The following is a 26191-nucleotide window of genomic DNA, read 5'->3' on the forward strand; positions in this document are numbered from 1 at the left end:
CTTTCTGGCACCGTGTCGAGACAGAACTGATGCCCCGTAGAGATACAGACATTATAAATCTTTGATGGGACACAACAAAATTAATATCACAGCAGGTACATTTTCTTCTGTGTGAGCAGTATAAATATCCCCAGAGTGGAAACACCCAGTCCCAGTTCATAAACCAAGCCTCCCCAGGGGGATTCAGGTAAACTGACACTGGTTCATCCGGTGATTTTCTAATATGAGTAGGAGGAGGGAGGGGATGTGGGCTCACTTGTCTGCAGGTATGAAGGCTTCCTCTGACCTCACCTGCTTCCAGCACTGACAGAAGCCCCGTGGAGAGAGGTTCACTCAGGCAAATGGAGCGACTGCAGGCGTGGGGATTCCTCTGCCTCGTAGTTCTCACCGCCGCCCAGAACAGCACACCCAGGTAAACACACACACACACACACACACACACACACACACACACACACACACACACACACAGGAAAACAAATACATACAGATGCATAGGAGGTTACAGGTGAAGCATTATCTGGAGAAACTGAGGTTTCTTGCCAGCCAAAACTATTTATTTATGATGATTTATTTACATTTATTTGTAGCCAAATTGATAAAATCTCACTTACATACTGTTAAATTTAAAAGTCATCATTAAAGGTAAACTAGTGCTTAATGCTGTCCAAAACACTGGAGTTTGTGTAAAACATGAGCTAAAATATGAAGTAAATAACACCTTTGATTGAAGTCAAAGAATCAGGATACTCACCGTGTTAAACATTAATCTCTCTTGATATGTCTGAGGAATTTAAATGTATTATTTTATCATTTGCAGCATAAATCTTCTGTCATTTATCCAAAGTAGCTTTTCCCCCCTGTTCAGCCTTTCCTCACATGTCTGGATAAATCTTTATTACATCTAAAACCTTAGTGAATGACATATTCGGTTATTATTTGCTGTAACCGTTTTGAATTGGCACCTTTCTTACCATCATTATGCAGATTTGTTTAAAGATGACGTTGGTGCTGTTCTACATTTTTGTTATTGTCAACAAACACTATAAAAGCACAAAAAACCAACACGGTGTTAGTTTGTTTCTTTATATTTTCCAAGTTCTTATTCAAGAGGACACGCTCAGAAAACAGGTAACAGACAAGTGTGTGAAGGTTCTCAGTCATCCAGGTCACAGTTAATGACCGGTGAAACATAAGCCTCTGTAGGTCAGTAAATGAGCCACAGAGGCTTATGTTTCTTGCACCGTCCTCAAGAACGCCAACCAAGTCCAGTTGCCGTTTGGATTAAGCTTCCAAGTAACTGACAGTAAAGTGAAAAGTCTCAGTAATTTCCTAAAACAGCTGCTCGCTCTAGTTTTTATCAAACAAGCAGGAGGAAATATGTAGACCATATTGGGGACTATTTTCAGCGGCGGATGAATCCACATTTTGGTACTGTGGCAGCAGGATTTTTATGTGGGATGAATCACAATAAACCAAAGTGTGTTGCAATAGTTTATGGATGACAAGACCTCTATGGCGCAGAGGAAGAAGATTTTTCCGCCTGCTTGTTAGAACATACACTCAGAGTTAGTTTGCTCTTTTTGTGGGGTTTGTTGACAACAAGAAAAATATTAAAATGAAGAAAACTTCTAGTTTAACAAATGTTTTTATTGGCCACACAGTAACTCTTTAAATCCTTCTGTCGCTCCTAAACCAGACTCTCTGCTCTTCATTTCTTTGTCTTTTCCTTCCCGCTGTTCTTGCTTTACACCTCTTGTTTTCTTTTGGCTCAAAGTTTCGGTTCACTGAAACCATAAAAACAACATGGCGGTCATTTGCTGTTTTCTTCTAAGAACCCCCAACTGCTGCTGAGATTTCTTCTTTAAACCAGAAACAATGGTGGGGAATGGACTTTAGTTTGTAATGCTCAAAGAAATGACACATGAAATCTGAAACTAGAATTACCTCCTTGTGGTTGTGTGCCTCTGCTAACCATTCATGTTGTGGTTTAGGTCCATCAGAGTTTCCCACAGAGTGACAGGGTAACTGTGGCCGGGGCGGGGGATATGTTTGTGTATTGGAAAAACAAGCATGGTTACATATTTCTGAAGCCAGAACTATGACGTAAGTAGGCCTCCAATAAACAGGAGAGGTCGCGCCACAATGAAACTAAATAAAGTACCTGAGACTGAATCCGTCTCAGATGAGTGAAAAAGTACTACATCTAATAAAATTCCCTTCAGGCATTGCTGAGATTCAGCGGTTATGAGAATAGAATCGATGTGGAGCCACAGTGACCTTTGACCTTTGAGTCACACCGAACATGAACAGAAGCGAATCTGCGGCGAGGTTCCAAACAAAGTCAATGCAATGATGCGAGTAGACGTGAATTTGCGTCGGGCAGCGTGAATGAGTTGAAAAAATTTAACTTCATCGGCGAATTCGCGTCACGTGGTGTAGCGAAAGCCTATCAACATCGAGATTCTCCTGACACCATTGGTAACCATGGAGATAAGCCCTGCTTCGGTGTAAGTGCACAGTTGATATAACGTTGACAAGAAAGGTACAGAAATTGTTTTCCATGATTTTATGATGTCACAGTTAAGTTGACCTTTGACCTTTTTGGTAAAAAAAAAAATGTCACAACTTCCTCATTTTATCCAATAAGACATTTGTGTTAGATTGTGTCAAAAGTGCTTGCCATAAATGTCCTTAACTTTCACTACAGTGACCTTTGACCTTTGACCACCTCAATGTAATGAGTTCATCCTTGAGTCTGTGTGGACGTTTTTGCGGAATTCCTTCCTCACATTCCTGAGATATCACTTCCAAAAGAATGTGATGAAGACATAGTGCCCTGCCTGTTGCTGAAAGGAAGGACAAATTCAACAGATTCACCTGCAGCATGAATTTCCTGAAAAAGTTTCCCAGTTAGAAAACTCAAAACACCTGCAGTGTGTTTGTGTTTTCTCTAACTTCTTCTTTATACTGGTTAAACTTCTTCAGCCTGGACCCTCGGCCCTCCTACCTGCTGCTGTGCCCTCGATCCCTCCTTCCCGGAGTCCCCACATCCGTGTCCGTCACCATCCTGACCGCCTCGCCTGTCACTGTATCTGCTCACATCGTCCACGGCAACCAGAGCGTGGCCTCAAACTCTGAGACATTTGAAGGAGGTAAACCTTTTCTTACCTTTACTTACCTTTCTGCTGATTTAAATTAAATACTGTGGATTTAAACAACTTACTTATGAAATTCTGTTTTAAAGGTTCAACCAATCTGCTGACTTTGCCTCCTGTAAGTATGACATGTATCATTTTAAAGCTTAGAGGTTTTTAGCCTCACTTGCAGCTTGGATTTAGAGAGATTATATGTGTGTTCCCAATTTTACTTTTGACACATTTTAGAGACATTTTATGGTGTTTTATGGTCTCAATGTTTTTTTCCCTTCAAATTGTCTTATGGCCTGCTAATTTTATACTCCTTGAAATCTAAAACCCCTGATTTGCATGCCAGAAAAGTCTACTCGATTTTCCTTTGAACTGTAAAGATAGCCCTACCAAATTTCAAAGTGCTCTTACACCACATGTCACATTCATCCATTTACATGCACATTCACAGACTGATGGCAGAGTGATGGCAGTTTGGGGTTCAGTGTCTTGCCCAAGGACATTTCGACATGTAGACTGTAGCAGTCGGGGGTTGAACCACCAACCGTCGGATGAGAGATGACCAAATCTACCACAGCCGCGCCATTGTGGGTGTGTTTGCATGCTGCTGTTGGCATTTAGCTCACAGTTACAGCCTTGTAGCGTCAATGCTGAACCAAGGATGAGGTCTCAAATGCAGACACAGAGGCAGGATGTAAGATCAAAGCAATTACGAGCAAAGGTCGGTTTTCAAAAACACAAAAAGGTCAGATCAAAGTTTGCTGAAAACACGAGGGAATCCAGGTACAGAAGGAGGAGAACACAGAGACTGAATACTCTGGAGGCAGGTGAAACACATTAGGGCGGTGCAGGTAGTCACACAGGAGGGCAGGAAGTGGAGGAACTAAAATGAGACACAAGGTGAGACATGAAACATATCAGGGTAACAAAAGGGAACTTAACTAGCCTGGGCATGTGACACAAGAGCTGCTAGCATGACTAATCAATTTTTATAGCTTGTGTTAAGTGCTAGCTAACTAGAATATTTTAGCAAACCAGAACCCTGAATTGATACTGAACTTGGTAAACATTACACCTGCTAGACAGCAGCATGTTAGCATGGCCGTAGTGACTGTGTTAGCATTCTGGCATTAGCATTTAGCTTAAAACTCGAGTGCAGCTTTGCAGAGCTCTTTAAGTGACTGAAAACATATTTTTGTTTACCAGTACAAGATAATTTAACTTTTTTGGGTCAATATTCATACTAAATTTGAAGCTGAGGCAGGATATGTAATACTTTACTCCTCTTGTTTGGGCCCCACCTGTCCTAACCCGCTAAATGAGAACAGACCTACACTGATTTTCTGTTTGCAAAGCAGAGAGGAGAGGCTTTCCTTGAACTGCAAACTGATACTTTGAACAGAACCAGAAAGGATCAAGTAAAATTCAGACAGATGTTGAGCAGAAGGCTCCGGTCTGGACCACGGCCCGGCTGTGAGTCTGCTTTCCTCACTTCACAGATACCTGAGAAATCTTCAGCTGTTGTTTGAGCAGCTTCAAAAACAGATTTCAGCAAAGGTCACACCAGTTGAAGGTACCTTCGATTCTATTCTTTGTTAGCGTGAGGTTTTAGACTTGTTGATGTTGTCCCCCTGCAGATCCAAGAGAGAGATTCCAGCTACTGGTACCCATACAGCCTGGAGGTCAAAGGTCACGCAGGTAGCGTCAAGGTTTTCTCCAACTCAACAGAGCTGCGCTTTGACCCCAAAGGCCTCTCCACCTTCATTCAGACGGACAAACTGAACTATCAGCCCGGGCAGGTGGTGAAGATCAGAGCAGTGTCCGTTCACCCCGATGGGAAACCCTACAAGAGCCCCGTGGACATCGTCATCAGGGTGAGTCTGACACAGCGACACTGCTGTTTATTAATTATCAGCACACTACTTTAACAATCAGTCCATCTAACATACCCAAAAGTCAGAAAGATTGTCAGATGTGCATGTATGAAAATATACAGAAATCTGGTGTTTGTATCTTCATCAAAATGACCTGGTGAGGATTTGTGTCATTCTTCTTCCAGCTAAAAAACCTGCAGCAAATGATTTTTTTGGGGCCGTCTTTATGCCTTTATTGACAGAGAGAGGAGAGTGGACAGTGTTTTTTTATTATTATTTTTTACAGTGGACAGTGTTGGAATCAGGGGAAGAGAGCAGGGATGACACGCGGCCAAAGGGCTGAGGGTGAGACGGGGCAGATGCACCGAGGACTGTTGCCTCTGTAACTGGTCGATTTAAATGCTGAGCTAAACCAACGTCCCAGTCACAACATTTAAATCTTTAAAATAAAATACCATTGTCTGAAAAGGAAGTTCCACTGAGGTTAAAAATACCTTTTAGGTACAAAAGAGACCCCGCCAAGGATGCGCAGTCTGTCCCGCAAAATCGCTTTTGTTCTAAAAAGGCCCCAAAACGTCCGTTTGCTGACATTATTATTTCAATGACTTGATATACAACCTTCCAAAATGATAACTAAAACTTCTTTCAACACCTTACAACTTAAAATACAGAAATGTTATAATTTGTTTGGCCTTGTTACGGTTGCTCTGTCCTTCTCTTATCAAGTTTATCTAATAAATATCCTAATTAACTTCTTCTCTGTTCATGTTCGACCTGTTGCAGGACCCGAGGGGAAACCTGCTCAGACAGTGGCTGGCTGTAGACGGCGTCCTCGGGGTTGTGTCCAAAGAGTTTGAGCTGTCTGAAAACCCTCCTCTGGGTGAATGGAGCATCAGCACCGCCGTCAGTGTAAGTCTGCTACATCAGTGCACAGAGGACAACTTTGTTAAAAGGACTGTAGGAATGCCACTCAGATATTTTTGTGTACTGCCATAGAGCCAAATCTTTGGCTGATTTTTTGCGCAGGTTTTTAAAATGGAGTACCAAATGTATTTCCTTACTGAGATAAACACATTTTTATTAAGGTTTTGAAACTAAATTGTAGTTCAGAAGGAGCTCAGTATTAGGTTATTATGTACCAGAGCTGCAGACGTCAGACTTGAACTCTTTGGTAACGCTGTGAAATAATAGTGCAAAACATACATGAAATAATGCTAAATTAATGCATGATTCTTAATTTAGTGCATGAAGCAATGCAGCATGCACCATTAGCAAGTAATTAAGTTTCTACTGTGTACGTTTATGCAATTATTTAAAAGATCATCGATGAGGAAATATTAGTTCACATCTATTTCAAACATCTATGCATCATGGGTTCCAGATACATAGATCGAGGAAGACCCGTGGTTGTGTCAAAGACATAGTCCAAAGAAAGTCCTGCTAACGTTGGGGAGGACATGCCTTTTTTACGAGACAAAATATATGATACAGCCTCCATCCCAACCCAAGCAGTGTATGCAGTTAAACAAACAGTTTTAATAAATTGGATTAATTAAAAATGGGAAGAAACAACTTTTATAAATTGTCTTCTTTTACAGGGCATCTCGAGTGAGAAGCATTTCAACGTGGCACATTATGGTATGTGTGTTTTCTCTGACCTACATGTTAACTGATCTTCTTTGTACTTTAAAAACTGAGCAATCGTGCAAATATTATAATAAAATGTCTTCTAGGACGTCGTATAACACCACCATCACGTTCCATTCATTTGTTCATAAACCCGGATGTTTCACTGTGTCTCTTCATGCAGTGCTGCCGAGGTTTGAAGTTGTTATAGACGCTCCGACGGTCATTTATGAAATGGACACTCTGCAGTTCTCCGTCACAGCAAAGTAAAAAACATTGTTTCTGTGCTTCTTTGTCAATAAAGTTTTATTATTCCTATTTACGTTATTGTTTATTATTAATCTGTGTTTTCACCCTCAGGTACATGTACGGCAAACCAGTTGAGGGACACGTAAATGTGACGTTCCTCCATCACATTCACGGGTTTGAAGACGTTTATTATGAAGATAGAGAGGTGTGTTATTACCTGAGAGATAGATTGAAAAGGATATTTGTCATTATCTATAAATAATGTTAATGATTTGTTTTAGATTGACGGCACAGAAGACTTCATGTTTGACGTTCCCGACTCCGACCGGATGGACAGACGAGCTTTAGATATGGACTTCTATGAGGGAAACATGGCTGTTGAGTTTCTGACGATTGTGGTTCATGTGACTGAACACCTCACAGGTAATCAGTTTTACCTCCAGGCTGCACTTACCTGTGTGACTTTTATAACGTTTCTAGAACTATTACAACATTCGTAATTCACAGGATGATTCTTTTGTTCATGTGTTATTTAAATAAATGTATTATTGTTGCCTGGACTTGTTCTATAATGCATTTGAGCTGTTGTCACATGTAACTGATATATATATATATATATATTGTTGACCTTGCTGTGAATATTTCTCATTTTTTCAGGTTTCACATACAACAGAACAGCAAAGGTGTCTTTGTCAAAGCACAGATATAAAATTTCCTTTGACTGCTATCCCAAAATATTAAGACCCTCTCTGAAGTTCTCTGCCAGGGTAAGGAAAACGTCAATAGAGTAGTGACAGTGCTGAGACGGCGCTGTACTTACACTGCCTCTCTTCATTTATTAGCTGAAAATATCGACATACAACGATCAGCCGCTGTCGATGGCGGATCAGCTTGAGAGGGTTCAAGTGTCAGTGATACAGCGAAAGAAAAGCCCCTGGAGTTGGGAGACGGATAAAATGGAAGAAATGGCCCCCCGTCAGTCAAACACATCCGGCCCTTCAGGAACCGAACATCCCAGTCAGGAGGAGATGCCGCCGGAAGATATGGAGTTCCCTGTCCCTGCAGACGGATTCATACCGCTCCACATCCAGCTGTTGGATGAAACTGAAACACTCACAATTGATGTAATATGATCTTAATATGTCCTATATCTATAAATAGACTGGTATATATTAACTATTAACTCTATGAAGAAGACTGAAACAAGTCAAGAGATATAATCATCAGATTCTGCATGTTTTTGACACTGTTAACAGAACAAGGAAAAACTGTTGTAAAACAGTGAAAGCACAGTTTCCAATTGCTAATGCATTTATGTATCGACCAAATTACATATTTATTTCTTCTTTCTAACTTTCTTTGTTCCCAACAACTAACATCTGTCTGTAAAATAAAACTTTCAAATATTAAATTGGCAGGACTTCCTACTTTACGGTTTCATTGACGTTTGTCGGCACAGTTTTCTGTTATTTCTTTTTGTTCGAAACATTTGTAAAGTACATTAACGTCCCATGCCATGATGCTCTACAAACATTAGAAGCTGAAAATCACTGTGCAGGTGTGGAATTTAAACACCCTACCTGGATTTACTGAAAGGTTAAGTGGTGTATCGTCTGCATAGAGGGAAACAAAAAGCCATGATTTCAGATTGCCGGAGCCGACTGGGTCCAATGAAAGTGCTTTTGGATTGCGATCAGCTTCATAAAACCCCATCAATTTTTAATTCTTAATAATTCTTTGATTATTGTAATCCATTTACAGTCAACCCAATGTGCGCTACACAACCGTTTTAAAAGTTCTTTATGGAGCTGCATCAGTGTGCCAGCGAAGGCTCTGATAATGATGACTGCAAGCTAGTAATCATACATAACACTGCATTTGTTAAAAAAGGTAGACACATGTGTTTTTGTAAAATTACACTAAATGTAAACATAACATTGTTTGTTTTCAGGCTTCTTTTGAGGACAGCCACAACAGTCTGCAGCTCTACAGAAGCTACACGTCCCCCAGCAACTCCTACCTGCAGATTCAGAAGCCCTCCATGCCTCCAGAGGTAAATATGAGGAACGAGAGGAGCATGGTACACGATTACAGCTGTGTTTGTTAAATGTTAAACATGCTGCGTCTCAATCTTTCCTTCCTTCAGGTTGGTTCACCCCTCAAGCTGGACATTGAGAGGAACTTTCCAATGACTGAGATTCATTACTTGGTGAGCACCACATTAGGACACTAAATGACTTATTTTGGAGTTTGTGTGTCTCCTCGGGGCCAAAAATACAAACTAACTAACCATTGATGCACTTCATAATAAGCACAAAGGCCTTACGTCTGTTTTCTGTGTTTGAAGGTGAAGTCAAGAGGTCAGGTGGTTTCTTCTGGGAAAAGCTCTGGTGATCTCGTTCTGGTCCCAGAAATCACCTGGGCTCCTCTGGCCTGCATCACCGCCTTCTGTGTGGATCCCAGTGGAGAGATCGTCAATGATGTCATTCAGTTACCCATCACCCCAATTTTGCAAAACCAGGTGAATTATTGTTTCAGTTGACAAATCAAGGGCAAAGTAACATTTGAGTTGCCCTGGCAGTTGGATTCAGTTGTGAGTACGATGCTTTCAGGGTGGTGAAGCCAGTGAACAGAAAAGTGGAGTATAAATAAGCTAATGCCATTTAGCTTTGTGGTAGAAACCTTGATGATTTGCCTAAATTGTGATCAAACCTGTGGCTAATGTAAGGATAAGTTTAGCTCCTGTGGTAGAGAAACGTGACTGGGACTGCCTCCAAACTAACAACCACCAGAAATTCAGATATATAAATATACTCAAATTTATACCACTAAAATCTGCCAGTTGGTTTTTCTTCGTCAAATAAGTTCCTACCTTAGTGTGGTTATGTTTTTTACATTTTCCTCCACCTTTCAACTTTGTACATTTTCCGCCAAAAATTAAACAACCACCTCTGCAAACCAGTTTTCTACCTGATGGATACTTTGCCTGGCGTAATGTTTACTTACAGTGTTATAAAGAGGTGTATGATTCTGTGTGGTCTTTCTGTGTGTAATGATGGTGTACGACTGACTGGTCGATGATTGGCAGGTGTCTCTGAGCTTGAGCGACACTATGAGCAGGCCGGCTGACAATGTCACACTGAAGGTCACCGCAGGAGAGCCTGGCTCTTTGGTCGGGATCCTCATGGTCGACAAGGCGACACGGTGGGCGGGATCGTCTAATGACATCACCAAGGAGACGGTGAGAACAATGCTTAATTCATGACTTCTTCATATCCAGAACTTGGTTTTGATTTCTAACTGCAAAATACACCTGATACGCTTGTTTAAATGGACTAAATGGACTGCACTTATATGGAGCTTTTTCTAGACCACACTTACACTACATGTCACACTCACCACTCCCCCATCAGGAACTAACTAACTACATTCATACACACATAAGTTCTCATTAACTTCTTCTGTTTAATCTTTTAGTATGCTAGCGAGGTAGGTCTACAGATGACAGTGCTGGTTGATTGGTTCCCCACTTTCTTACGCGCCACAAGTGTTCCCAGATGATGAACCATTCTGACTTTTCCTTCCTGACCTTTAATCTAGTGCCTTGGCCGGGCCAAAGTTTTCAATTATCCAGTGAAATAACTTCCCTGAGATGGATTGGCATTAACATTAGGAAGAGACACTCATGGTCTCCAGAGGATGTCTTGTTTAAACATAGTTTTCCAATATGAGCAACACAAAACTAAATTCCATTCACGTCTGTTTTATTGGGTTCAGGACAGAGAAAGATATGTTAAAACTTTCTGCTTTGAGAGATACCACTGAGGAAGTATGCTCTTTTTATTGGGTGAACCAAGTCTTCATCTAAGATTTTTCTGCTAAGGGAATCAGAACCATTTTTTATCCAAGAGTTAAAAGAGAGTTTCTTAATATGTATACCAGGGTCACTGCAAATCAAGCAGCTGTGAATTCGCTCTGGCCCTCAATCAAAGAGGTAAATCCTGAAGTCACATGGTTCCTGTTTTGTGAAGACAATTGAATGTCTTAAAACTTCCTTTGTCATTTACAAGCGTCCATCCTTTGATGTGTGAATACCAGAAGCTTCCCCAGGGTCCTCTCTGCTTTAATAACAGTAACAGTTACAGTCACATCCACCGCCCTTATAGCCACACAGACTCCAGCGTAGGCGCTGCTATGAAACCCAATCTGCTGCCCCCACCCCAGTATCGGTTCACTGTGACCCAGGCCGCATGAACTGTCTCATCCTTGCTCCGTTAAACAGGTTTCTAACAATACGTGCTCTTCTTGTCTGTTACGTTTGCTCTTTGTGTTGGCTCTGAGGATGTTGGTGTTGCTTTCACAGGTCCTGAAGGAGTTGGGGGAGTATGGCGTTTCAATGCCCGACGCCTATTCTGACATGTTGAGAATGGGAGATCCGTACTCCGTCTTCAAGGTCAGCCTCCCACGAGACACATCCCACTAACTTGTTTAATCTGAGTATTGTACAGCCTTCCTGTTCTTGTCGATCATTCATTTGTCTTATTTAAAGTATTTTGAACTTCTTGCCTGCTTTTGGTTACTGTTCTTGTAGAGTGTAAATCATCTGCTACATATTATCTACGCTGGTACACGAAAAAACACTTGGACACATTTGGAAATAAGGTCTCCAAATAAGCAGAGAAATATGCTGTTTGTCCTCCAGAATGGCACATATACAATATTTATCACCTCATTTGTTGTTACAACAAATCTCCATAATAAAATCATATCTCTTTTCTGATCTGACACCACTATGGTCAACGTTTGAATGGGTTTAAGCACATAAAGAACCTGGTCATGGTTGGGAAACAATGGTGGTTAGGGTTAGAGGGAATCAATTTGAACTGGTGGAAGGAAACAGGAAGCGAGCAGCAGGTGGGTGTGGCTTAATAACTCTCCTAAGTCCTCTGACAGGTGACACCATTCTCTTGCCCGAACCTAATACACCTGTAACTGTCCATGAAACCTACCCTAATCCCTGCTTATCTCGCTCCACTGCACAAACTGATAGCCTTTAGTTATGTCCGAAACCTTTGAAGAGTCCCAGCCTAATGTCTTCATATTCTTCCAAGGTGAAACTACAACAGGCTCGCCCAACTGGCCTGATGGGTAGTTTTACCTGAGCGTAAATTAAAAGTAATAAAAGTAATGATTGTGTTTTGTGTTGACAGACACTCCATGTCTATATTGATTAACTAATAAGTTCTGTGTCTTCCACCTCTTTTAAGCAGTCTGCTAAATAAAGAACTAAATCGTGTGACCACCATCGACCCGGTTTTCTTTCACTCAGTAGTAACGCGTTCCTTCTAAGAAGAAATGATGATGACAAACTCTACAGCAGTGTCTTTGTATGGATCATGAATCCTTAGAAATCAGTCACATTGTCCCATTTTAAAGTCTCCACAGAAATGTCGAGTAAGTTTAGGGGAGTGTACACGAGAAAACCACAGAAACCAAGGGTTTGGTAAATAGTTGCTTTACCTCAGCTTGGTTGTAAATTCCTATCAACCCAACTGTTGAAAAACAACTGGGACAGACTGTAAAACCATAAAAGATGATTGAGCTTGGGTAAAAGGGGAGCTTGTAGCTGTCTAACTTTAAAAACTTAGTTCACAATGTAATTTTAGTGGTATTAAAGGGTGTGCACTGGCAGCTGAGGCTACTGAATCTATCAGTGCACCAATCCTCTATGAGCTTTTAGCCAGGTGTTGAAGTGACGTCCATTTCTAATGTCTTTGTGTAGACTTGTGGTCTCGTGCCGTTGACTGATGCCAGTTTACACATGATGGACCATGCACTGGAACCTCTATTCCGTAAGTTTTAAAAATGAATTCATCAAACGCTTCCGTTCACGACACACTGTTGTGGCTGTGCTATGCTAATATAACTGATGCTCGTCTTCTAAACAGCAGGAGAGGGAATGTTCCACCTCGACCAGACAAACACACCAAATGTGAAGCAGCAGAAGGAGCCACGAGAGCGCTGGAACTTTCCGGAGACTTGGATATGGATGGATGCCAACACAGGGTGAACCCTCGTAGGCGTAGAAAACAGAATCGTCCCTTTTGGTGACTTTCTTGTCGCATTAGGTTTTGGCTAGGTTGAAAGGCATCAACGTTTGATGAAGGGAAATTACACAACTTAATCTGCAGCTATTCTAATGACCAACTAAGGCTGGAGATGTATTTGCTTTTAGCTACGCTTTCACGTGCGTAGAGGCCAAGCGGATAATATATGTAAACATAGTCGCCATTGTTCCGACGGGCTTGATTTAGGGGCCTTACATTGGCGCTGCGGTCACTCAGAATCCCAATGTCGCCATGTCTGTTGTTTACATCCCGCACATACAGTAGTTACATACGGCCTCTCTGGTGTTTCCTCTAGACGTATCCTCTATTTACAAAGGTTGTGCATTGCCAGGTTAAGAAGCAGGCTTCTCACCGGCCTAAGCCATTGGTGCTTGTTGAAATAAAAACCAAGCCTAACACTTTAGAAGCTTGATGTTCATTTGGAGTACACAGCACATTGTGACGGTTCGGAACCGTGGTAGTAACCAGGACTCAGAAGCAGATCATACAGACGGGTAATGGACAAAAAGGGTATTTATGAACTGAAAGTGCACTAGATGGAACTCAGGGGCCGAGGTAGATAAGGGGCCTGGGAGTTGGGAAGCTCTGATGAGGGATTCGACGAGCCCGGTGGTGAGAGGCGGCGCTGAGCCGAGTGGAGAGTGAGACTGATGATTGGTTGGTGAAGCTTGGGGAGGGGATCTGTGAGATGAGGGGTTTACCGGTTGAGTTTGCTGAAGAGGAGGGGACGTGGAGGAGGGTAATGGGTTCTGGTGGTCCGATGGTGCGCACCATCATGCTCCAGCCACCGCCCACCAAACCCAACCTCTGCAGGGGAGGAAACACAGGAGGGGGCCAGTACACAAACACACAGGCAAAAAGAATACTCAGAGAAAATACCGGACCACCACATTCATTTCATCTGGTGTATTCTTGAAATGTTCCATCTTATCTCTCTCACAGTAATTTCACAGCCACGACAGAGATATCACTGACTGTACCAGACAGCATCACGACCTGGATAGCCACCGCCTTCGTCATATCTGAGAACCTGGGCCTGGGCATCATCGAGAGGCCCGCAGAGGTGTTTACTTCACTTTAAAGACACTTTATAAAACCTTCCTGGACCTAATTTATGTCTGTTATTTTGACTTCTTCTCTATTCATTTGATCTAAAGCCCTTTTCAACCCTTTGACCTTCTGCTTTAAACCGTAGCAAATGAAGGAAGCATAATGGCATCAGTACTGCAGGGAGACATTACATGTTTCTACATCTTCTCTTAGCTCAAAGTCTTCCTGGATTTCTTCCTGTCCTTGAATCTTCCGCCCTCCATTATCCGAGGAGAGGAGCTGGTGCTGGAGGTCATTCTGTTCAACTACCACCCGGAGGCCCTCCAGGTCAGTCTGCCTCCCCTCACATGAGAGTGCGACAGTTGTTTCAGCAAAGCTTTGAACACCATGGTCATATGAATGCAGCACTTTCGTCACCTACAGAGGCCCTGAAAATGACACACTGATATACTGATACACCTACAAACTTATTTCTACCATTGCAAGTCCCTGATAATTGCCAAAGACGTTAATCTAGAGTCCTAAGAATCATAATGTAGGTCACATATTTTATTGCTGACGTTGGCCTACTCAGCCTACAAGATATGTCTGCTTTAACTCCCTCTGTTTAGTCTAACAGTGTTGTATAAATGTCACTGTGTCCTAACAGTAGAATAGAGCAGAGGTTGGGTTACAAGCGAGTGTGTGGAGTGAATCTGGTTCACAATGTGGGCCAGTTGTTTAAGGTGTCAGGTTACGATAATCTAACAATCAGAGGTTTAAACATAGTAAACATCTCTGCTGTCACCACTGAAGACGTGATACAGACCCGGGTCTCTTTAATCTGTCAATGCTTCACCTTCAACCCTTCGAGAGCTGCTGTTCTGTGTTTAGATTTCATATTTGGTTACACAAACATGCGTCTTTGTTCCTCCCACACTCTTTGTATCGTCAACGTGATCTGGGTGGATCCTCTCCGTCTCTTTTGTCGTCAGGTCATGGTGATTGTCGCAGACAGCGAGACCTTTGAGTTCGTCTTCCCGGACAATGAGGAGATCTCCATGCCCAGTGTTCGCATGGTGTCTGTGGGGAGTCAGAGCGGAGCATCCGTCCTCATTCCCATCAGGCCGCTGGTCCTCGGGGAGATCCCCATATCTGTGAAAGCCATGTCGTCTGTGGCGTCAGACTTCGTTCGCAAGACGGTGCTCGTTAAGGTGCTGTGAGGAAATCACACGATCACATGTTCACTAAATGTTTATATGGTTCTTGTGAACGCGTGAAATTTTGTTTTACCGGAAGAGAAAATGATGAAAGAAATGGATTTTCTGTGTTTTGTTTGGCCTATATTGTCAAATAGATGCACAATATTAACAGGGATGTGATCTAAAAGGATTAAAATGACATTTTTCATTTCACCTTGACTTTAAGGACTCAAACAGAAGATGTGTGGTCAGAGTAACATTTTAGTTCTAAAGGAAATGTGGCACACTGAAATGGAAAGAAAGCTACTCGCAGACTGTTGCAACACAGCCCAAATAGTTCATTTTAACACAAGTTCCGCTTCTGACGAGGCAAATGGCCAATCGTAGTTTAGGATTTTGGGGTGGCCAATCAGAGTTCAAGGGGGGACCAGGCCACCCCCTCTGGATCCGCCCCTGTCTGTAGCCAGAAGTGACCATATTTGGGAAAGATGGTAGATTTGTGTTCGTACTCCCCCAAACTTGTTGACATCCGTTATGTGCTTGTCAATCAGAGTTAACCACGCCCTAAAGCATACCCTGTCTTACGGCCTGTGTCCGCTAACAGCGTTTTATGAGCTGTCAGCACCCTCGACTTCAATTTCAGAGCGCTTCTCTCCTGCACTTACTTTTGTTAGGTTACCAAAGTTGTATTGCAGAACCTCCTCTTCTCTAGGTAGTGACCGTTAGGTCTTTAATACAAGGACATTTTACAAAGAAAACAAAAACAATGTGAAGGAATCGTGTCCTGGCGTTAGCAGCAGCTCTGAACCTGGACATTGTACCCTTGAAAAAACTAAAGGGTTAGCTTCTCCTCCGTCATTGTTGTTGACGCAGCTGATGTCGGAAATCCCGCCCCTTCTTGATTTTGACAGAGCAATACAGGACAAATTATAACACAATAAAACACCACAAAAAAGAGGCACAAGATCATTTGTGTGGCAGTCATATGTTTCCTCTTCTTCTTTCCTCACTTGTTAATTATCTAGAGGCCCCTTCAGACTATTTGGGGGGCCCTGAGCCTTAGATTGAGAACCACTGGGCTAGTGTTTCAAGCTGAAAACAGCATAAGCCTCCTCATTGCAATCTTCTCTCAGGGTTTTAATTAAAAACTAGTGAAGTGAAGAGTCAGAGGTTCATTATCTTGCTCACCAAAACACCATGGACAGTGCGAGTTGAACCTGTCAGATGTTGTTTATCGCAGCGTCTGTCAACCTGCTGCGGCTCCAAAACAAACACAAAACTCTTCTAATGTAACCGACAATCATCTGCTGCTCCGCTGCAACACAAGGAGCCCTGATCTTTCCCAGAAACATTACTCACCACGTTTGTTTGTGTGTCCTTCTCTCCCGGCTGTTGATCCTGCAGGCCGAAGGACTCGAGCAGTCGTTCTCCAGCTCGCTGCTGCTCGAGATTCCTGCATCAGAGCCGAGTATTTCCAGAGAAGTCATGTTCACCTTCCCACCAGATGTTGTGAAGGGCAGCGAGAGAGTTTCAGTGACAGCTGTCGGTATGTAAACACTCAAACAAACAGACTCATTCTCAGGAAAACAACACAACAACACTGTCAATCCCTAACTAACAATATGATTTACTGTATGTACAGTGAACACATCACATAATCCCGGATGACAGGATCTGTTGGCCTCGGGTTGACGCATGCCTTGTTTTCAAATTTAAATTGAATCTATGAGTTATGTGACTTCCACCTGGATTGTTTATGACAAAAGCCGCTGTCAGAAACCGCTGACAGTTTGGATGATGCGTTCAGGTTTGATGTAAAACGCACAGAAAACACCAGGAATTTATACATATCTGAAAAATGTGACAACATTACTTATTAAGTTAAATTATTATATAATTTCCTGAAGAAATATCTGATAATATATATTATAATGTAGAACATAAAAAGAAAATATCTAAGGCAATGATGGTGCTATGTTGGGAGATACTGAGCTAAATGCTAATATTAACTTGCTAACATGCTGATGCTCAGCAGGTAGTTTTCCATCTTCAACATCTTAGTTCAGCATTTGCTAATTAGCCCAGTCATTTAAACCAAAGTGTTGGACTGATTAAAATTAATCCAGAGCAAAACATGAATGTAAGATATGTTGTGGCGATAGTTTTTTGTTTGTTTGGTTTTTAAATAATAATCATCATCAGCAACATAAACAAGATCAGTACAGTCATCATCATCATCATTAAAATCCTAGTCAGCTTAAACTACATCCTCCATGTCATCACCATCAATAGCATCAGTATCATTAAGGTCAGAGGTCATAAAGAGCTGGGTCTTTAGATATTTAGTAATAATAACCCTTGACAGAGACCTTTCACGCTCACATTCACACCTACAGGCAAATTTAAAGGTCACCAATGAAGCTATCGAGCACGTCTTTGGACTGTTGGAGGAAGCCGGAGTACCCGGAGGAATTCAAGATGCTCAAATAACAATAAATTATAACCAACAACATGAGCCTGCTCGTGCTAATTTACTTACTAATATTCAGGAAAGTCAGCCAGTGTAACCGCCATTTCTTGTCACATACAAACATGCCGACTACAAATCATCTGGTGCATCTAACAAATAAATAAATAAATACTTTCATTCTTTCTGTGATACACAGCAAAACAGGAACCTTAACTTTAACCCCGATGACACACCGACACTGGCGAACACAATGAACCCAGCCCTGGCCTGCAGCCCAGAACAAACAGGCCCGATATCTGTGGGAAGATTTTATTGTTATTTTGGGTTGTTACTGTTGAAAATTAGGTAATGCAGGTAAACTTTACTCATTTCAATACATTTCACTTTCCAGCTTTTAGCATAATTTACACAATTTGCATGGATTTTATTTACCACCCTCAAAAATCCTTTTTTACAGTGTATATTGTCACAATCTGTAGGGGCAGCACACAGCTACGGGAGAAAGCACACGAGTTGGCGAGCAGCTAATCTGCAGCTGTTGTTCCCGGGCAGGTAGACAAGAACAACCACAGGAAAACAAATAAACTACCGCTACATAAAACAGCACAAAACGTGTAATTCCATCAGTGTGAGATAATTAATACAATCAGTATGATAAATAACGCTTCTAGAAACATCTATCACTCTAACTCAAGTACCGTAGGACCTCTTTGATAGAAAAAGGAGTTTCCAGGTAGCTGCAAAGTTTGTGTTTTTAGACAATCCCACAAAATAGAGATAGTTAGATAATTGGACTCTTCTGTGTTAATAACTTTTAATACATGTTATGATTGACAATAAATCACAAAGTAGATACATTTGCAGTTAATAGATAATCATTTATTTCCTGTTGAACTGGCTTAGTCTCCAAAATCCAAGCTTCCGAAGCCAGCGTCGAGCGGGGTTATCGACACGCGATCCAAAAACAAAAAGCGACCGCGATCCAAACTTCACAAATTTATCTGAACACAAAACAAAACATCCTTCCTTTTGTTTCAAATAATAAATCATCTAATTATGGCTCCAACAACTGCGGCTTTGTTGTTGAATCAGTAAAAATCTGGACAGTTGAACACAAACGTGCAGTGTGTCACACATATGGACTCCACCATGTTTACACACGTGTGCTTCACAACATGGACTCTAACAAGCGGACGTAGTTTCTTCATGTTTTGCGGTGGAGAACACATGTTCAAACAGAAATCTGTGCAGGAAGTTCAACTTTTCCATGTAACAAGGTGCAGACGTCCGACATGAAACACACGTGTGTAACACAAGCTGCAGCGCGCTGAGGTCATGCTCTCCTGTACACTATAACATATTTATATCTGTGTGTAGGGATGGTAAAGGTTAAGTGTCGGGTCGGCAGTGAGGAGGAGGAAGGAGCGGCTGCTTTTAGTTCAACATTTACTGACATCAATTCAGAGCTTAACTCGGCTATAAAGTTTGCAGGTGACCTTTCAAAGCGTCCAATCAGACAACAGCAGCTATCTGATGGACATACTGGTGTAAATATGGAAGAAACGCTGGAATCAAACTTTGATGTCCCGCCCCTTCCTCTACCCGACACACACCTTTACCTTGTGTCCTTGGCGTGTTGGAGCCCTCAGGTGGGCTCAGTCTGCAGCAGAACAGCTTCTTGTGTCGGTCTGAAGCAGATATTCACGCTGATGGAAAGTTCACTGACTGTAGTGTTAGTGTTAGTTACGTCTCCTCTCGCCGTTCCTCCTCTACTCTGCTACTCGGGAACAGAACGCTGCAGGAGCCCCGTTTCTCAACAGAGCTGTCAATCATGAGGCCACACCCCCTTTTTACAGCATCATATAACTAATTAAAGCTCCTCCAACCAGCCTGATGTGATGATGTCATATTTAGGTGGCTCACTAAACAGCAACAATAGTCTTCTTCTTCTCCACACAGGGGACATCCTCGGCCCGTCCATCAGCGGCCTGGACTCTCTCATCCAGATGCCTTACGGTTGCGGGGAACAGAACATGATCCACTTTGCCCCGAACATCTACATCCTCCAGTATCTGAGCGCTACAGGACAGGACGACCGAGGGACCAGAGAAAAAGGCATCGCTTACATGATGAAAGGTAGAACAAGCATGTGGATTATGTCACATGAACTCTGAACGAGCTCTGTGAGGTGCTCACAATTTTTACTAAGCCCCGCCCCCTTTGTTACTGCTTCTACACCTGCCAGGCTTTCCATCCTTGCACTGCACATGTTTGGTTTACATGACAACAGTTTTACCATAACCATCAACATTAGTGCTTCAAAGTGTTCAGGCAAAGACGCCTTGATTTCATTAATTCATCCATCCATTTTTTTCCGCTAATCTGGGTGGCAGCAGGCTAAGCTAGTTAGCCCAGACGTCCCTCTTCCTAGCAACATTTCCAAGCTCCTCCTGGACGACCCCGAGGCGTTCCCAGGCCAGGTGGGATATATAATCCCTCTAGCGAGCTCTGGGTCTGCCCCGGGGTCTCCTCCCGTTTAGACATGCCTTGAAAACCTCCACAGGGAGGCGCCCAGGAGGCATCCTCATCAGACGTCTGAACCACCTCAACTGGCTCCTTTCAATGCAAAGGAGTAGCGGCTCTACTCCGAGCTCCCTCCGGATGTCTGCGCTCCTTACCTTCTCTCTAAAGCTGAGCCCAGACACCCTGCGGAGGAAACTTATTTCAGCTGCTTGTGTCTCATTCTTTCGCTACCCAGAGCTCATGAGCACAGGTGAGGACTGGAACGATCCAGCAGATTCTGTCTGCTGTATAATCTTTTGCGTCCTTCTCACCAGGTTATGAGCAAGAGCTGTCCTTTCAGAGAGCAGACGGCTCCTTCAGTGCCTTCGGAGAGCAGGACTCGTCTGGAAGCACCTGGTATGTTTGTATAAGTCGTACACACATCTCGGTGCTTATGAAACACTAATGAGATGCACCGTCTGCTTCTCCTCAGGCTCACCGCGTTTGTGCTGAGGTGTTTCCTGCAGGCGCGGCCGTTCATCAGCATCGACGCCCACGTGTTGCAGAGAGCGGCGGCCTGGTTGGGAGCCCAGCAGGGGGCCGATGGGCGATATGAGGAACCCGGCAGTGTTATCCACACCGAGCTCCGAGGAGGGCTGGACGGCCCCGTGTCCCTCACAGCGTACGTCCTCATCGCCCTGCTGGAAGACAATGACATCAAGGTGAGAGCCACTAAACCAGCTAAACACAACTAGTACAGGTTTAACACCATCAGAAGGTGAGAAAGCTGTCTCACAGAGCACACAGAGCTCAGTTTGTTGTTCACATCAGAACAGATTTGTTGTGCCATTGTTTGATCAGATTTTGGCTCTCTGCAGTTGATATCTGTTTCCCCCACAGGGATCAATAAAGTTGGATTTTAATGAGCGGTCTGTAAAAACAAAACTCACGAAGCCACGACTTGGATTAAATAAAACATCCTAACAAGACAAACATTTCCAGATCCAGAGATGTTGCCTCATCGTGCTGCGTCTTTCTGATCTGATCTCATAAATGCCTTTGAGCTGAAGTGACTCCTGACACGCTGCTGCCCTGCTCTCTGTCTGTCAGGCTCAGTACTGGAGCCAGGTGTCTGCGGCCCTGATGTTCCTGGAGACCCGTCTGGCCCTCGGTGTCTCTAGTAGCTACAGCCTCAGCCTGCTCACCTACGCTCTGGCTCTGTCCGGCAGCTCCAACGCTAACATGGCGCTCGACGAGCTGGTTGAACAAGCGGAGATGACAGGTACGAAGACAAGGATGTGTGTGAAATATGTGGATGGAGAACAAAAAGAACATTACTATATAGATTTGAGGATCTACTGTTGGTATAGCAGTCAAAATACTCACAGGACAGCCACAAAATAATCTAATGGAAAATGATTCAAGGCAAGTTAGTCTATAATACACCAAATGTCTGGTTATCTCCTCTGACTCTGTTCTGCTGGTAGACGGTGTACCGATGTGGTCGCCCCCAGACGCCGGCCTGCCGTCATCATGGCAGCCTCGCTCTGCAGACATCGAGATGGCGTCCTACCTGCTGCTCTCCCAACACATACTGGGTCACATCGCAGACGGCCTCAAACTCATGAGGTGGCTCAGCCAACAGAGGAACTCCTACGGAGGATTCGGGAGCACTCAGGTGAGACACTGAAATTTAAAAAGCCCTTAAACTCGTATGAGTGAGGACGCAGACGTCAGAAGAAATAAGATATAATCCTGCAAAGGAATAGACGTACCACAGCATGGACTGGATTTATCATGAAGCTCTCAAAACTTAATAGGCTGTATATTTTTAATATGTGTAACGATGAGCCGGACCTTGGAACAACAAGTAACGACGCATCTGAGGATCTCAGGGAGCGGGAGGGGACAAGGGGCAAGAGGAGATCAGTTAAATGGCTGGGAGCCTGTCAGGGCTTTGTAGGTAATTAATACAAACTTAGGGCAACAGGTCGCCAGTGTCGGGCTGCCATGACCGGTGAGATGTGGTCATGTTCCCTCGTCCGAGTCAGAATGTTGGCAGCAGAGTTTTGGATGAGCTGGAGGTGGGAGAGGGACTTTTCACTGATACCAGTGAGCAGTGAGTTACAGCAGTCTAATGGAGTTGTTAAATCAATTCATTGTAATGGGAAGACCAGCTTTATCTAACGATTACAAGATAAATAAATCAAGATCTCGATAAAACAACCAGAAATGACTCATTATGACGGGAAAACAGTGCAAATAAAATGTATGGATGCATGTCCGCTTAGGGCTTCCGTACTTTTCCTCAAATGCCGAACAACTGTTTCTCCCTCCTGCAGAAATGTTCTTTCTCCGTTGTCCCTGCAGAAAGGTGCATTTTTTGAGTCCAAAACATGTGATGCAAACGTCAACATCACTTTAATGGCGCTGGTTTGGTTTAGTGGTTAAATCTGTGACCATATACAGAAGCTAATATCCTCAACGTGGCGGCCTCGGGTTCAACTCCCACCCTCGGCCCCGTGTCATCCCCACTCTCTCTCCCCCTGTTTCCGGCTCTATCCACTGTCCTCAAATAAAGGCATAAAAATAATCGTGTTAAATGTTTAAAGTTCTGAGGATTTCAGGAAGTTGAGTCTGAAGTTTCAGACGATCCAACATATTTGTTATTGCTCACAAGGTTCATGTTGGTGGAGAAATTCCCATGTGTGTCACTACAACAGGAAACTGTGGCCGTCTGGGCATGTGGTGACTAAAGGGGAATTAATTGGCACGCACGGACACACACATTCACAAACATGCATGACAGATGCTACAAGACAACAATAAGAAGATCTAAATAGTGTGTCAGTGGCTCTAAATACAGTACGCTGATATAAGCTCCACCAGGTCTTTCTCAGGCTTCGTCAGCCAGAAATGAGCCGGTTTGTCTACAGAAACAGATGCACAGACACGCAAAAAACAGCTGTAAACAGGAACTCAGCGCTGAATATCAAAGCAGAGGTCCATCAGCATCTGAACTGTAACTGAATATTTTGGAACAGATTCACAGATATGCAACACATGACTCCTGTTTCCTCTCTCAGGACACCGTCGTTGCTCTGCAGGCTTTGGCAGTGGTCACCGCGGTTGGAGCGTCTCACGACTTTGACCTCACCGTCAGAGTGAACGCCAACGCTTCGATCACCGTCGCCTCCTTCCACATCCACAAAGGCAACTACCTGCTTCACCAGAGCCAGCAGGTACACCGAGTTCACACATCATCGTGTTCGTCAAAAACCTGCGGGAGTGTGAGAGTGTGCAGCTGTGGTTCAACATCTGCTGATAATTAGAAACTGCTGATAATCTATGAAAAATCAGGTCACAAAGAGGTGAAGCAGATGTGTGGATAAAAAAGTTTTACTTCTAGCATCAAAGAAAATTGTGATTAATTAGTTGTTCTATAAGCGTGATGAAGCGAGGAGCTAAATCTGTTAAATTGTCCCGTTTGTGGCGCTTAAGTAAAGTAATGTGTTCAATAAAATCTAAAGGGTTCGTCCTCTGGGAGACACGGCAATGTGGCTCACATGTTAACACAGGGGTTCCCTAAATCTTTGGCCCTGTTTACACCTGGTTTTAACATGCATAGCTATATGATGCTGTAAAAAGGGGGTGTGGCCTCATGATTGACAGCTCTGTTGACAAATGGGGCTCCTGCAGCGTTCTGTTCCCGAGTAGCAGAGTAGAGGAGGAACGGCGGTGAACACCTTACACAGGACTACTCTCAGTGGGCGATTTTATGATTGTAACTTTAACCTTTTTTTGTTTGACATCCAAGACTAGCCAAGCCAGTCAGACTCATAACTAGCCACTGGTAAGACTAGAAAGGTGCCGTTGATGCAAGGTGTGATGCACATTTAAGTTGACAAATTGGTGTATAGGCTGCAGTTAGTGAATGTAAAAACACTTTGCTACAACAATGATAAATGAAAATGAAAACGTTCCTGGCAAAGCCACAGGCTGCCTCTGAAGAGGGGCAAAAGAGCCGCATGCAGCTCCGGAGCCTCAGGTTTCCTGCCCCTGTTACATACAGTCAGTGGTCTGCTGATGTTTTTTTTTTTAGTTAGGCCACAGATTTATTTCCATATGAAGAAACTTATTTAGATCCGATCACAAGACTCACTGGAGAAGCATTTTAATGCCAGGTGTGAACAGCCTCTTTGCTCAGTAAGCCCTAAATGTGAAGCATAATTTTCTTAAAAAGTTTAAAGGAATTCAAATGAAGGTCTGTTGTTGGAATGCATTTGAACACAGGTTATATAGAGTACCCTAAAAACCACAGTAATCTGGAGGCTCATTTCAGATTGACCCAGAGGAGCAGCTGAACCTGCTGGTGACGGCACAAGGTGGCGGACTCGCCTTGTTTCAGGTACAGACACAGCCACATCTCGTAATAATAACCTTATCATCAGCTCACCCCTGAGATCAGCTGTGTAGTTTGTGCATCCTGTCGTCAATGTGACAACAATCTGGAGCAGATTCCTCATGAAGCTGTCTCAGTCTGGTTTTCCTCTTTTCTCTGCGTCCTCAGCTGAACGTGTTTTACAACGTCAGGGACGACGAGCGTTTCAGGAGGAGGCGTGAAGCCGGCGAACACGAGGACTTTAATCTTCACGTGGAGCTGACTGACCTAGACATGCACTCTGCATATCTGGACATCTGCTTCAGGTGAGCAGGTCGGCTGTCTGGCAGTTATCATAATGCAGGTGTGTCAGCAACATAGCAGTCAACAGCAGGTGTTTGATACCTCTAACACCTGTTTACGATCAATAAAAACAGAATCAGTGAGACTTTGGTGAAAAAGATAAACAATAAAAAATATGTGATGATAACATGAATGTTTTTTTTGTCTTGTATTTTTGTGACGCCCGTGCGTCGCCCTCTGCAGCCTGTGGGTGGATCTGGATCTGACAGCGACGGGGATGGCCATCATAGAGGTCGGTCTGCTGAGCGGCTTCAGCCTGGCACCCCAAGGCGTCCCGACCAACGATGTCATAAAGAAGATGGAGACACAGCCGGGGAAAGTCATCCTGTACCTGGACTCTGTAAGCTCCACTGAAACATACTGAAACATAGATTCGGGCTCTGATTGTAGTTTATTTGATGAAGATTAAAATGTGTCTCCAGGTGACGACGGAGGAGATGTGTGAGATGATTCCTCTGGTCATGGAGCAGAAAGTCTCCAAAACCCAGGAAGTGTCTGTTGTCCTCTACGATTATTACGAACCAAGTAAGAGATATTTGTTCTGAAAAATAACTGAACTAACAGGACATGTAGGTCGGCTCATGTTGAACCTTTGACCTTTGACTCGCTCTCTCAGGTCGGAGGACGGTGAGGATGTATAGCTCAGAGTGGAGGGCAGACATGTCCTCCTGCGCCTTCTGTGGTGATGACTGCAGCCAGTGCACTGCGAGTCATGGCATCAACTCTGCATCACACAGCCGCCAAAACATCCTGCTGAGCTGTTTGGTACCTGCTCTGCTCCTCATCGTCGTCTTCCTCAGGGTTTAGGTCGTGCTCGCACAGGTGTGCATGTGGATGGAAACATTTCTCTTGTGCAGTTTTATGGATGAAGCGCTAATCTGTGTTTGCATGCATGTGCAACCTGAATGATATGTTGTAAAATGCATAATTTTTCATAATTTTTTGGTTGATATTCTGGACTGTAGTCTGAGTTTACAGTAAAGAGTTAGCTTAGTGTCAGACAAACAACAGATTCAGGAGGGAAACTGCTAAAAAGCTGCAGTGCAGTCCAGTGAACCCTCTGAGAATCGACACCATCGCAACAGGTAATTGTATCCTCTTTTAGCTCCTTGTTTTGGTTTAATTTGGTTTAATCTCAGTGCTCTCATCAGCAACATTAGCAGTCACAGTTAGCGACTAGCTTATGGAAAATGTTGGAGATGTTTGCAGCTAGCTGGA

At 43.3% G+C, this 26191-nt stretch overlaps 1 protein-coding gene across 1 annotated transcript; it reads left to right on the top strand.

Annotated features, from left to right (window-relative positions):
* Positions 1–341: 341 nt before the first annotated feature.
* Positions 342–25780, top strand: cd109 (CD109 molecule). The gene is made up of 33 exons (XM_069685339.1): positions 342–412; positions 2989–3155; positions 3248–3276; positions 4787–5023; positions 5807–5932; positions 6622–6661; positions 6834–6915; positions 7010–7103; positions 7180–7321; positions 7556–7665; positions 7741–8022; positions 8850–8951; positions 9045–9107; positions 9246–9419; positions 9987–10139; positions 11262–11351; positions 12681–12750; positions 12847–12964; positions 13969–14089; positions 14290–14403; positions 15051–15269; positions 16662–16803; positions 19687–19863; positions 20565–20646; positions 20723–20951; positions 21340–21511; positions 21717–21907; positions 23316–23471; positions 24572–24637; positions 24800–24936; positions 25157–25313; positions 25396–25498; positions 25590–25780. Exons 1-33 carry the CDS (start codon positions 342–344, stop codon positions 25778–25780), a joined length of 4407 nt encoding a protein of 1468 aa, XP_069541440.1.
* Positions 25781–26191: the final 411 nt, after the last annotated feature.

The sequence above is a fragment of the Semicossyphus pulcher genome, unplaced genomic scaffold (genome assembly GCF_022749685.1).
Source record: "Semicossyphus pulcher isolate SPU_LCO1_2020_fin unplaced genomic scaffold, fSemPul1.0.p SCAF_11, whole genome shotgun sequence".
In the NCBI taxonomy this organism is placed as follows: domain Eukaryota; kingdom Metazoa; phylum Chordata; class Actinopteri; order Labriformes; family Labridae; genus Semicossyphus; species Semicossyphus pulcher.